We start from the raw sequence: 11798 nt of genomic DNA, 5'->3' as shown, positions 1-11798 counted from the left end.
GTGCCCCAAAACATTTTGCCCATGATACCATATTACAACCAATCCAAAAGTTTGACATCTTCCTATATATCAAATACATATTCATATGAGATTACATAACTCGGAAAAATATGAATATATTGCTATGTATACAAATGCAATACAGTATCTACTATAGTATCCGTAAGGAATGGGTTAACCGTCGCCTGATGTCTCGCTGAATTCTCCTTAATATATATATAGTGCTCTTCTTTTATGTCAGCAAGTTTAGAATCAGCATGCAATCCAATGGGATTGTGTCCATATTCTCAAGCGCATACACCACATAAACAATCCAAAATTCTGTTAATACCATAATAGATGACCAATTGATCCTAAAGTTTTGACATCGCCATATATAATCAAATACTTAGAGCTTACATAACTTGGAAAAATATGAATATATTGCTATGTGTACAAATGCAATATAGCAAGGACAAAAACATATACTTCAGCACAAGTAATTGTATATATGTAAACACATATCGATATGTAAATTGAGGCGCCTCAACTTAATGTGGAAACTAAGATCCAATTCGAACGCACATTAAACCGATTAATCTAAATAGTGGTGTTCATCCGGACAGCCCAACTAAAGCTTCTAGATTTTCTTGCATTGCCCAGCTCAGTCTAACCCAAGAATGATCATGGGAATAACTTGATTCTTATACTTCATTAAGAATCCTGGTACTATCATGACCAATAGAGGACACGAAAGGTTTGGGGGGCATCTGCAAGCTTTGCAAGTCACCCATCAGCATCTGCATTACTCTTGTCATGGATGGTCTCTCTGTTGGATTCCATTGTATGCACCACAATGCCACAATGGCAAGTTTCTTTGCGATCTCTGACTCACTTTCTGTCATCGCTATTTCCAAGCCCAGATCTTGCCCATTAATTAACTGGTCATAGACCCACTCTGGAAAATAAATCTGATTCTGACTCTCGATTTCTGGATCAGCATTCTTTTTCCCACCCACCATTTCTAGCACCAACATTCCAAAGCTATAAACATCAGACTTGTAAGACACTGTCCCGAAGTTTCTGGAGTACATCTCTGGTGCAATGTAGCCCATTGTTCCCCTAGCTGCAGTCATCGTAACAATGCTCTGATCCCTTGAGCATAGCTTTGCGAGACCGAAATCAGAAATCTTTGGATTCAAGTCGTAGTCCAACAAAATATTATGGGGTTTGATGTCGAAGTGCAAAATGCGTTGATTGCAACCTTGGTGCAAGTACTCGATTCCTCGAGCAATTCCAAATGCTATCTGCTGCAATTTTTGCATCCTTAATGCTCCACGAAGGCCATTAGAATCTCTGGAGAAGATGTACTTCTCTAACGACTCGTTGGACATGAACTCGTATATTAGTGCATGAGTTGTTCCTTCTGAACAAAAACCCAGGAGACGAACCACATTGACATGGTGAATTCTCCCAATGGTCGCCACCTCATTGATGAATTCTTCGCCATCCCCCTTGGATCTCTCAAGCATCTTAACTGCGACGGGCACTCCATTCAGTAATTCGCCTTTGTAAACACTCCCAAATCCACCTTGCCCCAACTTATTTTTGAATCTTTTGGTCATCTTCTTGACTTCTGAGAAGGTGTACCTGGTAGGCTTAGTGGTTGTGTATGTCGAGAGGAATTTTTCCACCTTCAGACGTGTTTCTCTCTCTTTGTCTGATTTTGTATAGAGATAGAGAAGAATAATCACCAACAGCAAAAGTAGAACCAAGGCAGAAGCAGATGTTGCTATAGTGAAAGAAGGAAAAGTTAGAACATCTTTTTATACTGTCATGTGAATTAAACTCTCATACATGAGGAGAGAGAGAAAAAATTTATCATACTCTGCACTAAATTCTATTTCCAAAGGAGAAGTTGTAAGTGCGCAAAATTATCCCTATAAACGTTCAATTATTTATTGCCCTTTTAATTCAAATTGTATGCTTTGAAGTGCAGAAGGACTTTACCTGCGATGAGCTTGACATGTGAACCTGCAAAATTCAAGCATGAGAAAAGTCAGAGCTTCAGAGGGTTGCCTAGTTACAAATTTATTTTGTTCGCTCATATTGCAAATTGCCAACTCTAGATAAAAGAAACTAAATATAAATACGACCATTTGGTTATACATGAGTCACATTGGAAAAAGAAAATAATTAATAATAACAAACTAATGTATGACGCAAAAGCAATTAGCAGAAGTTCTATAATCAAATTCACAAAGCAAATCGAAAGTTCAGTGGCATTTAGCAAAGAAGGAGAATTTCGTTGTATTGGAGAAGGATTAATCTGGGGAAAAAAGAGCCACTTTCTTTGGATTAAGCATCAAAGTAGCCATTTGCGGCTTTCTTTACTCTGAAACATTTGATATGCTTAACAAGGAGAAGGAAATATGATTAGATAGGAGGGATTAACAAGCAGGAAATTGCAGGGGTTACCATGAATACGCAAGTCTGTCCTGCAGAATGATTGGTTACTTGCTGATCTAAAACCGCAATCCTTTCCTGCTGCTTCACAGACTTGGCATATATGTGTGATGGGAGGAACAGACCATGAGAGGATCGGATCGCGATATTTCATGAAATCATTCACTCTTTCTCGCAAAGTCATTTCATAATAATGAGGAGATCCAAAGGGAATTATATGACCCTTTGAAACCACCATGCAATCCGAAGGGAGTACGCTCACGTCCGCCTCTGAATCCACTGCATAAATGAGCTGATTTGCACTGCTCATGCATTCGATGGGCCCAATAAGATCATCCCCACTACTTGTGTTGTCTTCTCTTGGACATCCCAACAAGCTGAATTCTTCATTCACCCTAGGTTGATATACCGTGGTTGTCAGGTTGATGGAGCTAAGGTTTTGAAGCGGGCAGCGTGGCCACGAGTCCCATAACTTGATAGTGATTCCGCCATTAACATAGTCGATCGCAGTCACGTTATAGGTGCCTAATTGAGGTAGGACTAGGACGGTGTCGCTCCCCCAACACGAGAGCTCCATGCCTGGAGCACCACAGATTGGAGGACGCGATTTAAGTCGGAAGGGGTACCTGATCTTGGGGCCGCCTCTTCCTCCGCATCTTGAAGGCGGGCAATTCTTGAAGAAGTCTTCGTCGTCATTTCTAAATGCAGTACTCTTGCTTCCGGCACAGAAGAATAGAAACAACAGTATACTGGCAAGTACTTTGAACATTGTGATGGAAGTCTATGAAAGAGGATTAGACGGAGTTGCAGGTTGAAGGAAAGTATTAAGTTTGGAGGGAGGGATGACCACAACTCATCGTATCATCTGCTACTTTGATTGGTTGGTCAAGAATTAAAGAATTGTCTTCTCCCTTGACAAAACTCTTGGCATCAGTCATGTCTGGCTGCTTCACTTGGAGAAGACTAGTAAAAGTCTATCATGCTTAATCAGTTAGTCTGCTGTGATTAATGCGTCAGCTTCAAAAGAGATGTGGACTCTACATATGTAATTAAGAACTTATCTCATAGATAATTCAAAGAACGTCAATAGCAAGATGACTATCAATCCAGATGCTAATCTAGACGAACCAATTCAATAGCGCGGGGAATTAATGAACCAGAATTGTTATCAAACTAGCCTATATATCTACCCTTTTTTTCATCACACAGAAAATTAAAAGGAAGAACTTTTTGCAGCTTATAGTACGGAAATCCATGCTGAAAACAACAAAAACTAATCAAATCTGTTATTTAGTCTTCTATTTCTGCTTCTCCACACTTCTGGCATGAAGTTAGTAAGTGTTAATTTTACTTGCATAATTTCCCTGGTGTCCTAAACCCTTGTTGATTTAAACATGACATTACTGACACACATTTAAACAAAGTATTCTTTATCAAAAAGTCAATCTTTACATAAAGACAACCGATCACCACCAATAGACAATATCAATCGTATCAACCAGCAGGAAAATTACATCTCTTAAGGACCATCCATTCCTTCGGTCGTTACACTTTAATTAAGTCTTTTATAAAAGTATTTGATTACTTGTTAGAAAATATGTTCTCAATTAGAACGCTAAACAATAGCTAAAATTGAAAATTCAAAAGAACACGCAAACATAATATTTTTAACGTGAAAAAATCGTTTATAAAAAAAGGAAAAAAATCATGAATCTCTTCTCCAAGATCAAACCAAGTACTATAATAATCAGCGATTACAGAACACTTACAGGCATAGTTCCTAGTTTCGGCCGATTTCGGCCCTGCTGCAGCTACTGCTGGCGGTTGCAGCAGGCTCCTGACAACAACTGCCAGCAATTGCAGAGAGAGAGAGTGAGAGGGAAAGAGAAAGAGAGAGAGTCAAGGAGAGAGATAGAGTGTGTGTGTGCAGGGAGAGAGAGGGAAAGATAAAACGAAAGAGAGAGTGGGATAGCTCAGACTAACAGTTAAAGGAATAGAAAAGAAGAGATAGAGGAAGAGAGATTTTTATTTTTTAGGCTTTATATGTGATTAATTATTATTTTTTATTTTTTTATAATTTTTTCTAAATTTTTAGAAACTTCTCAATATTTTTAAATAATATTTAGAATTTTATTTAATTAAAATAGTCTGATCCGATACAGGCGACCGATACGGTCAATACTTATCTTTTTTCTGAACGGTCGATCCCAATCCCGATATCGATTTTTGGAACCTTGCTTACAAGTCATCCGTTACTATCCACAATAATATCTAAAATGATTTGCTTGACTTGACTTCTTAGTACATCATTTTTCATACTTGGTACCCTAATCTTAGTGACCTTCAAAATTAAAGACTTGCCTTTGTGACCCTCAAAGCAATAGCAAACGCAATCTTGAATTATATAGAGCTCCATCAAAATATGGTATAAAAATCTCACCATTCAACTATTCCAACTTCGCTCTCTCCCAAAATATTTTCAATAACCTCTAAGAATGCCTCTATTTTTTCTTAAAACTTCTTTTGTATAGTCCCAAAAAATAGGCTCCTCAAAAGCCCTAATTTAGTGCCAACTCGGACTAAAAAGAGGAATATTTTGCTCTCCGTTCAAACAGATTAAATCTCGTTCAAATGTCTAAGTGTTTTCAGTGTATCTTGTTCAAAAGCCCTTCCCATATTGAGAATATTTTGCTCTATGAAAAATATTTTGCTCTCTAAAAAATTCTGTTTGAACAAAATCAAATCTTGTTTGAACAGATTTCCAACAAAATTTTTGCAATACTGAAAGAGCTCCAATTTTGATCGCCAAATAAAAAAGATTGTATTATTGATCTTGATAATAAATCTAAAGAACTTACATCATGAAAGACATTGCTTTCTCACACATTTGTCAATCACAAAAAACTAACACCTTATATATAATTTAGTGCATTATCAAAATGTTAATCACCAGAAAATAGAGTCAAATATTCACTAAGTTTTGATCCACTACACTAACAAATTACACTTTGATATATCATTATTCATGATCCGAAAGATCCTCCTGCTCAGAAATGATTGATAACCGCTCAAAAATTGACTTCATGGGTGATAGCCTCATAGAGTTTGGCTGTGAAGAGGAAAAGAAGGGCCTAATCGCATTTTCAAGCTATCAGTGTTACCTTCCAACATCTCAACAACTTTGCTCATGGAAGGGTGATTTGCGGACTTCATGTATCCCAGTATAGTTATCTATCATGAGCTCTTCTGATAACAACATTCCAAAACTATAAACATTATAATTGGAGGATATTACACCAAAACTTCTAGACACCAATTCATGAGCAATATATCCAATGGTTCCTCTTGCTGCACTAAGGGAAACTAGACTGTAATCCTTTGGATATAACTTTGCAAGTCCAAAGTCAGAAACCTTTGAATTGAAATTATGATGTCATGGACCAGATCTGGAATGATCCATTTGTAGAATGATCCTGAGATTTTGAGGGGTAGTAATTTCGGAAGTTCCGAATATAATGACTTTGGAATAAAGTCAATTAGAGATCTGGATGGAAAGTTATGGTTAAAATAGTGAAGCAAGAAATTATAATGTCATGGACCAGATCTGGAATGATCCATTTGTAGAATGATCCTGAGATTTTGAGGGGTAGTAATTTCGGAAGTTCCGAATATAATGACTTTGGAATAAAGTCAATTAGAGATCTGGATGGAAAGTTATGGTTAAAATAGTAAAGCAAGGTCAAAGTAGGGCAGAACAGTAATTAGCCGACATTGTGGCGATCGTCGGTGGGTGGTGGAGGACCGTTAAGTACGGTGGTTGCAGGATCGTCGGAGGGTGGTGGAGGACCGTTAAGTAGGGTGGCTGCTGGAGGAAGATGGTGGCTAAGGTTTGGATGCTTGAAAAGGTTCTACAGTTATGATCTACTCCTATGAAGATAAAGATGATCTAATAGCTACGATAAAACGGTAAATGCAAGGTAAATAAACTTAACTTAAGTCAATATTCATTCAATACTTTCATTCGATGATTATCAATTAAAGCTACATTCCACATATTTATAGACTAACCCTAGACTGATTTTCATTAGGATTTGCCTTATTAGCTTATATTAAAGATAAATATGACCTAAAAATAAATATAATTTATCTAAATTAGTATTTTCTTACCTTTCTCGAAATATTTCCTCGTTCTTACAAAGATAGAGTCATAATCTAGAAAAGCCTTGAATATGAAAGTTGTAGATCAGGACGTCTTCAATCTTCTCCATATAGTTTTGTAATATTCGATCAACTGATGAATATTTGCATAATATTTTTCTTAAATTGCACAGGAGTTAATTGAATTGAACTTAGGTAATTAAATAAACTCTAATCTACTTAGACTCTAACTAAACTACATAAGCAGAATAAATAAGGTAACTAAATTTAATCCATCAAGCCCAATGTCCCTATGATGTGATCTGATCTGACCCGGATCGCATCAATCCACCATGCTTCTGTTCACTTTATCCTCAAGGTGTTTATGGTAGTTTTCTAACCTTCGTTCTCTCTCAAACTTTATGTCGTCGATCTCGTTGTGCGTCCCATCTATCATGTGAAAGGGGGCCCTATGGTGATTTCTTTTCTAGGGATCGCTGGTTTGAGTCATAGTCCGCCTTAGTCGCAGGTGGCTCGGGCCAAATCCTAGCCACGAGTGATTCGAAACAAACTATAGCTATAGTCGGTCTTGCCATAGCCCTAGGCATTGTCAAATCAGAGCAAGCCCTAGCCATTAGCTGAGGTGGATTTTTAGCTAGTGGCATGTCATCATCTGGTGGGGCTGGGCCTTGAGATGCGCACTCAAGGGGTGCGTTCGCTCCAAACTCTAGGGTGCTTCCATACCATCGGTTCGATGCACTCTTGTTCGACCATCGTGGTGTGCGTGGTTTCTCCCGTGGTCAATTTGTGAGTGGGTTGTTCTAACATGGTCGATGGCACAAGTGGTGCGGGGTGGTACTAGGAGAACTTCTGTTAAGGCCTGAAATGAGTCCTTGAGGATGGTTTGGATTGAGTCCTTGAGGGCGATTTGTATCTCCTTCCACTCGATGAAAAATTCTTAAAAAAATGCTTTTGCCCACACCGGCAGCTCATCGTTGATAGTTGTTGGTGGTGCTAAGGAAATCTCCACAGGAATAGAGACAAGTTCTTGGTCTTCCATGGCTGTGATCTCCCTAGGTTAGCTTTGGATCATGTGTTCATTATTGTCCGAGGAACATCGGCTCTAATACCAATGTTATGAACAAAATGTGGAACGATTCGTTTGTAGGATGATCTTGAAATTTTGAGGGTAGTAATCTTGGAAATTTCGGATGTAATGACTTTAGACTGAAGTCAATCAAAGATCCGAATGAAAAGTTATGGTTAAAATAGTGAAGCAAGGTAGAAGTAGAGCAGAACGATAATTAACTGATGTTGCGGCCGTCGTCGAAGGGTGGTGGACGACCGTAAAGTAGGGTGGCTGCTGAGGAAGGTGGTGGCTAAGGTTTGGATGCTTGAAAGGGTTCTACGGTTATGATCTACTCCTATAAAAATAAAGACGATCTAATTGGCTACAATAAAACGATAAATGTAAGGTAAATAAACTTAACTTAACTTAAGTCAATATTTATTCAACACTTTCATTCAATGATTATCAATTAGAGATGCACTCTACATCATTATAGAGGTTAACCCCAAACTGACTTTCATTAGGATTTGCTTTATTAGTTTATATTAAAGATAAACATGACCTAGAGATAAACATAACTTAGCTAAATCAGCCTTCCTTATCTTTCTCAAAATATTTCTTCGTTCTTTCAAAAATAGAGTCCTAATCTAGAGAAGCTTAAATATAAAAGTTGTAGATCAAGACGTCTTCAATCTTCTCCAAGTGGTTTCGTAATATTCGGTTGATTGGTGAATATCTGCAAAATATTTTTCTAAACTACGCAGGAGTTAATTGAACTGAATTTAAGTGATTAAATAAACTCTAATCTACTTAGACTCTAACTAAATTACATAAGCACAATAAATAAGATAACTAGACTTGATCCATCGAGCCCAATGTCTCTATGATGTGATTCGATCTGACCCGGATTGCATCATATGATCTATGAGAATATTGTGTGGCTTGATGTCAAAGTGCAGAATTTGCATATCATATTCTCAGTGAAGATAATCGATGTCACGGGCCACACCAAGGGCGATATCATTAACCTTCTCCCAAGTTAATGGCCGATGACTCATTACTTTCGCGGAAAAAAATATACTTGTCAAGTGACCCAACCCATTAGGCATGTACTCATAGAATAGAACCCTCTTTGAACCTTCTGAGCAAAACCCAAGAAGTTGTACTACATTTATGTGGTGAATTCTACCAACAGTGTAGACTTCATTGATGAATTCTTCCCCGTCGAGCTTAGAATTTCCCAACATCTTAATGGCAACATAGTGGCCACTTAGCAGAGTGGCTTTGAAGATAGAGCCAAAGCCTCCTTATCCTAACTTCTCTCTAAAGTGGCATGTAATTGCAATGAGGTCGATATAAGAGTATCTCAATGGTGTGAGTGGTTGCTGGTTTCGCAGAAACTTCTCTATGTTGTCGATGGAAACACGTGTACTCCAGAATCTGTACGCCAGGAAAATGTAAATTGATAACAGTGCAAAAACAAACTTCGCTAATACTGAAAAAACAAAATCATCTTACTTGGTCATTGCAAGTAAAGAATTTAACAGGTTGTAGTATGATACAAACCAATACATAAATATAATTTTCTCCAACTAATTATCATATAAGCCCACATTTCTTCCATACCTGTCAACATAACACTACAATCTTTCTGCTCTAAGAGCTATAATTTTGATGAAGAAAGAGGAAGATGTGCCTAAAAACATAATTAATGGGTGGCAATAAAAATACCCAGTGATCAATTTCTTACAAAGCAACTCTTGGTAGAGAAGACAAGGAAAAGAAACTTCCTCAATGGGCCTATTAATTCTCTTGGAGTCATTTGTTTCCTCTTTCCGTTTTGACATCACTACCCAGCTAACCATCAACTATATAAAAGAAAGAAGAGATCGACGGAGCAACATAAGAACATGTTGAAAGTTATGGAACGACTCAAAGAAAAATATTTAAAGCTTTAAAAATATTTAGATAATACTCACTTTAACTCAAATCACTTGATAAAATTTAATTTTTAGAAGTTAATATGTATAAGAAAACTACCCTTATAGAAAGTATACTTGAAAAAGTCAAGTATCTTGATTATGAGTAAGTAAAGCTAAGATTGCACTCTGGCAAATTCAATATAGGGTCTAAAAAGTTGAATCAATTCCTTGGATCTCAAAAGAAGGGAAAAAAAGAAGGGCTAGGAAATGACGATAAAAGCTCACATACTTCTTCTCGGAAAATACGATGTAATGTTTTCATCCTTCGTTTGTTAAATCGTCTTGTGACAAGTATTTTGCATATTGATTATGATAAATATTAAGAAATCTGTAAAAATGTGTAATATGGATGATAGAACATTTAGAAATGAATCTAAGAGTAAAATTTATATTTCTACTTGTCACTGTTGTGGGATAAAAAAATTATGTGAAATCAATGTGTTTCGCTATTAATAGTAGGCCCTACTTGTCACTGTTGTGGGATAAAAAAATTATGTGAAATCAATGTGTTTCGCTATTAATAGTAGGCCCTACTTGTCATTGATGTGGGATAAAAAAATTATGTGAAATCAATGTGTTTCGCTATTAATAGTAGGCCCTTGGTGACACAAAACACCTACTTACAATTTTATTTACGCTTCTAGTAGATTTAATATCAGAAATAGTGTGTTTGATTATTATGGCATACTTTATGTGTTTCATTATTTTGGTAATAATAGGGTTGAGAATATGAAGAATAGAAAATCAAAGTTTAGGAGAAAATCCAAGCATCAATCTTCAATTTTTAGCTCTATCAAGAAAGCTAAATCCCTTGTTGAATGATAAAAGAAAATAAAGTTGACTATGATTTGGGTAGGTAAAAGTAACCTCACAGGTCATAATGCCCCTTTGAGGTGATGGATAGGTCCGGATTTTCATATATATCTTTTTCTTGAAACTTAGCCTTGTATCTTCTTTTCCCTTTTCTTTTTAAAATAATATATTGTTTCAAGATTTTTTGCTTTTGCTGTTTTAGGTTTTCTTTGGACTTTGTTTTATCAAGGTTTTTAGTGTTGCTGTTACGAACTAGATTTAGACTGATCCGGACATAATAAAATTATAAAAATTTAGGTCGAGGTAGCCTCTTGAGTTAGGGTTCTAATAGCTCTAATTTCACTTAAATAGGAGGTGGGGATGAAAAGTTAAAAATAAAATAATGGAGATAGGTCAGAGAGGGCGGAACGGTAAATATCCGACATTGTAGTGGTCGTCGGAAGATAGCGGATGGCCAAGGATGATGATGGATGGCCGTACTGTAAGGTGGCTGTGGCTGCTAAAGGTAAGAGGTGACTAGGGCTTAGAAGGTTGGGATGTTTCTCAGATTTATCCCAATGATTAATGATCATTATCAACACATGTCCACCCATATTTATAAGAGTAAAATCTCTAGCGGATCGGATCCATATACGGATTATTCAATTTATTTGAAATTTAAAATAATAAGTAAAGCTAAGTAACTAACCTGACTCGACTTAACCCATGTTGTCAGATCGTAACAATTGCCCATTTTTAGAAAATAAAACTAAAAATAAAAAAAAACCTTGATGCATTTTTATAGATTAGAGTGACTAGATTAAGATTATGATAAATTTTAAATTATCCCCCAATTATTCTTAAAATCAAACTACCCTCTAAACTTTCATTTGTATCACTTTTCATTGTATAGTTTTAAAATTATTAATTTTTTCATCTAAACTTAACAGAGGAAATATAAATAATTATAATTTTTCTCTGATATAAATAATCTTATGGTTTAAGTAAATATGAAACTTATACCCATTATGATAAATTTTTATATCATGACTATATATTTAGAGGAATATATGCATATTATGAGAGATAAAAATTAAGATTTGAGGTTGTAATCTTAGATAGGTGTGCATAACTTGTTTTAAATTTAAAGAATAAGAAGCTGTGAGTAAATTTAAATGAGAGGAAAATGACAATCATATCCTTTTAATATTTATTATGGTGGAAAAATTCCCTCCAATAATTTTTAAATTTTAATTTCTACTTTCTATGTTAAATTTAGATAAAAAAAAATGAACAGTTTAGTATTAGTATAAACCATACAAAGGCAAAAGAATACAAATAAAAATTTAGGAGGGTAGTTGAATTTTAGGCAA

The 11798-nt window shown here is 36.1% G+C and overlaps 1 protein-coding gene and 1 pseudogene across 1 annotated transcript; both read right to left on the bottom strand.

Moving 5' to 3' along the window:
• Positions 1 to 315: 315 nt before the first annotated feature.
• Positions 316 to 3405, bottom strand: LOC140765869 (rust resistance kinase Lr10-like). Its single transcript, XM_073105160.1, has 3 exons — positions 2458 to 3405; positions 1990 to 2013; positions 316 to 1771 (listed from the first exon to the last, which is right to left on the bottom strand). The coding sequence occupies exons 1-3, from the start codon at positions 3212 to 3214 to the stop codon at positions 684 to 686; spliced, it is 1869 nt and encodes a 622-aa protein (XP_072961261.1). The 5' UTR covers positions 3215 to 3405; the 3' UTR covers positions 316 to 683.
• A 2136-nt stretch (positions 3406 to 5541) lies between these two features.
• On the bottom strand, positions 5542 to 9498 carry LOC140764498 (rust resistance kinase Lr10-like; annotated as a pseudogene).
• Positions 9499 to 11798: the final 2300 nt, after the last annotated feature.

This window comes from Typha angustifolia, chromosome 8 (genome assembly GCF_048772165.1).
Source record: "Typha angustifolia cultivar Huaian chromosome 8, ASM4877216v1, whole genome shotgun sequence".
NCBI lineage: Eukaryota > Viridiplantae > Streptophyta > Magnoliopsida > Poales > Typhaceae > Typha > Typha angustifolia.
The sequence above is the reverse complement of the archived record's forward strand: the minus strand, read 5'-3'. Positions and strand labels throughout refer to the sequence as shown.

Excerpts from the sequence above, each read along its gene's own strand:
- LOC140765869 (XM_073105160.1), bottom strand. The coding sequence starts at position 3,214 with ATGTTCAAAGTACTTGCCAGTATACTGTTGTTTCTATTCTTCTGTGCC. Across the intron at positions 2,014-2,457 it reads GACAGACTTGCGTATTCATG|GTTCACATGTCAAGCTCATC; the intron begins GTAACCCCTGCA and ends TGAATTTTGCAG. Across the intron at positions 1,772-1,989 it reads ACATGTCAAGCTCATCGCAG|CAACATCTGCTTCTGCCTTG; the intron begins GTAAAGTCCTTC and ends CTTTCACTATAG.